Source organism: Formica exsecta, unplaced genomic scaffold (assembly GCF_003651465.1).
Source record: "Formica exsecta isolate Colony F162 unplaced genomic scaffold, ASM365146v1 scaffold156, whole genome shotgun sequence".
NCBI classification, from domain to species: domain Eukaryota; kingdom Metazoa; phylum Arthropoda; class Insecta; order Hymenoptera; family Formicidae; genus Formica; species Formica exsecta.
In genome coordinates this window covers 159,941-161,133 of record NW_021848882.1, presented here as the reverse complement: position 1 = coordinate 161,133, position 1,193 = coordinate 159,941, and the positions used below count along the sequence as shown (strand labels likewise).

The window sequence follows — 1,193 nt, the reverse complement described above, 5'->3', positions numbered from 1 at the left end:
AGTGTTTTGTGTCTTGTGTAAGTGTATGGTGATGCATAAATAATTTGACTTATAAACTTGTTGATAAATCTATTAACAATAGATATTCGCTTCAGGATTTGTCCCTTGATACATCAAGATTAGACATATCGGAGATATATGGGACCTATAGTTTAACGCCGGTTCCGAACGGCATAGATTGGAGAGGCGTTCATGGCAAGATACTCTCGGTGGTTTGCCATTGCCTTCCGAGAGGTGGTGATCGCGAATTATCGAAAATAATACATTCGCTGTTTTCTGACTCTGGCTGGATTTGAACTCGAGCCCTTTAGCACAGAAAGTCGACGCACAGCTCTCTGATTTGTGCTAGCTTCCGTTAAAAACTGACTCATCTCTAAATGTCTATGATAGTTGGCTAATTTTAATGCCGATTCTTTAAAATAGGAACAAGTATCGATGTTAGCACCATGTTCAAATAAGATTTTTGCAACCCGAACATGACCAGCTTTTGCTGCTTCCATTAGAGGTGTGCGATCTTTCTTGTTACGAGTTTCAACATAAGCTCCCGCTTGTAATAAGACACGTACAACCTTTTCATGTCCACCGATGCATCCATACACAAAGGGTGTGTTTCCAAAACTGGAACGGGTGTTCACGTCTGTACGGTGCTTAAGCAACCAATTGACTAAACCCAGATTACCACTTCTGGCAGCCCTTAATAGCAAAGTAGAGTCTGCTGTAATACCACAATCTTCTACATTACTTTCCATTGCCAAGAGGACCTCTGATACGCTCCCCTGTTCGCTTTCCGACGAGTCTGTCGTACTTGACTGCAACTCCGATAAGATCTCCGTGTTCGGGTTCAAATTCAGCCGTTGGAGAGTCGACGACTCCGTTTCATTATAAAACGCTGCTGGTGTTGCGGATTGCTCTTCGTGCCTTTTCTGACAATTCGAGGTCGTTCTTTGTATCATGTTTTGCATTTTTCCTCTCCATATCATATGATTAGACATCATTATTGCTGCTATCGTTGACGCGCAGCCGAAATTCAAAGCGGTTTTTAAATTATCTGTTAAAGGTCGGCACTGTCGGCCTGCTCTCAGAATCGGCGTACCAGTCCCGTGAGGTCGTCCTCAATATGGCACTGGTGAGTGTAAGTCCTGGGGTTTGATGCAGCCTCATAGATCGGTCCCGACAGGATCCATCCGAGCGTC

The 1,193-nt window shown here is 43.8% G+C and overlaps 1 protein-coding gene across 1 annotated transcript; it reads right to left on the bottom strand.

Moving 5' to 3' along the window:
* Positions 1–248: 248 nt before the first annotated feature.
* LOC115233042 (ankyrin repeat domain-containing protein 17-like) lies at positions 249–992 on the bottom strand. The gene has a single exon (XM_029803253.1). The coding sequence runs from the start codon at positions 990–992 to the stop codon at positions 249–251; it is 744 nt and encodes a 247-aa protein (XP_029659113.1).
* Positions 993–1,193: the final 201 nt, after the last annotated feature.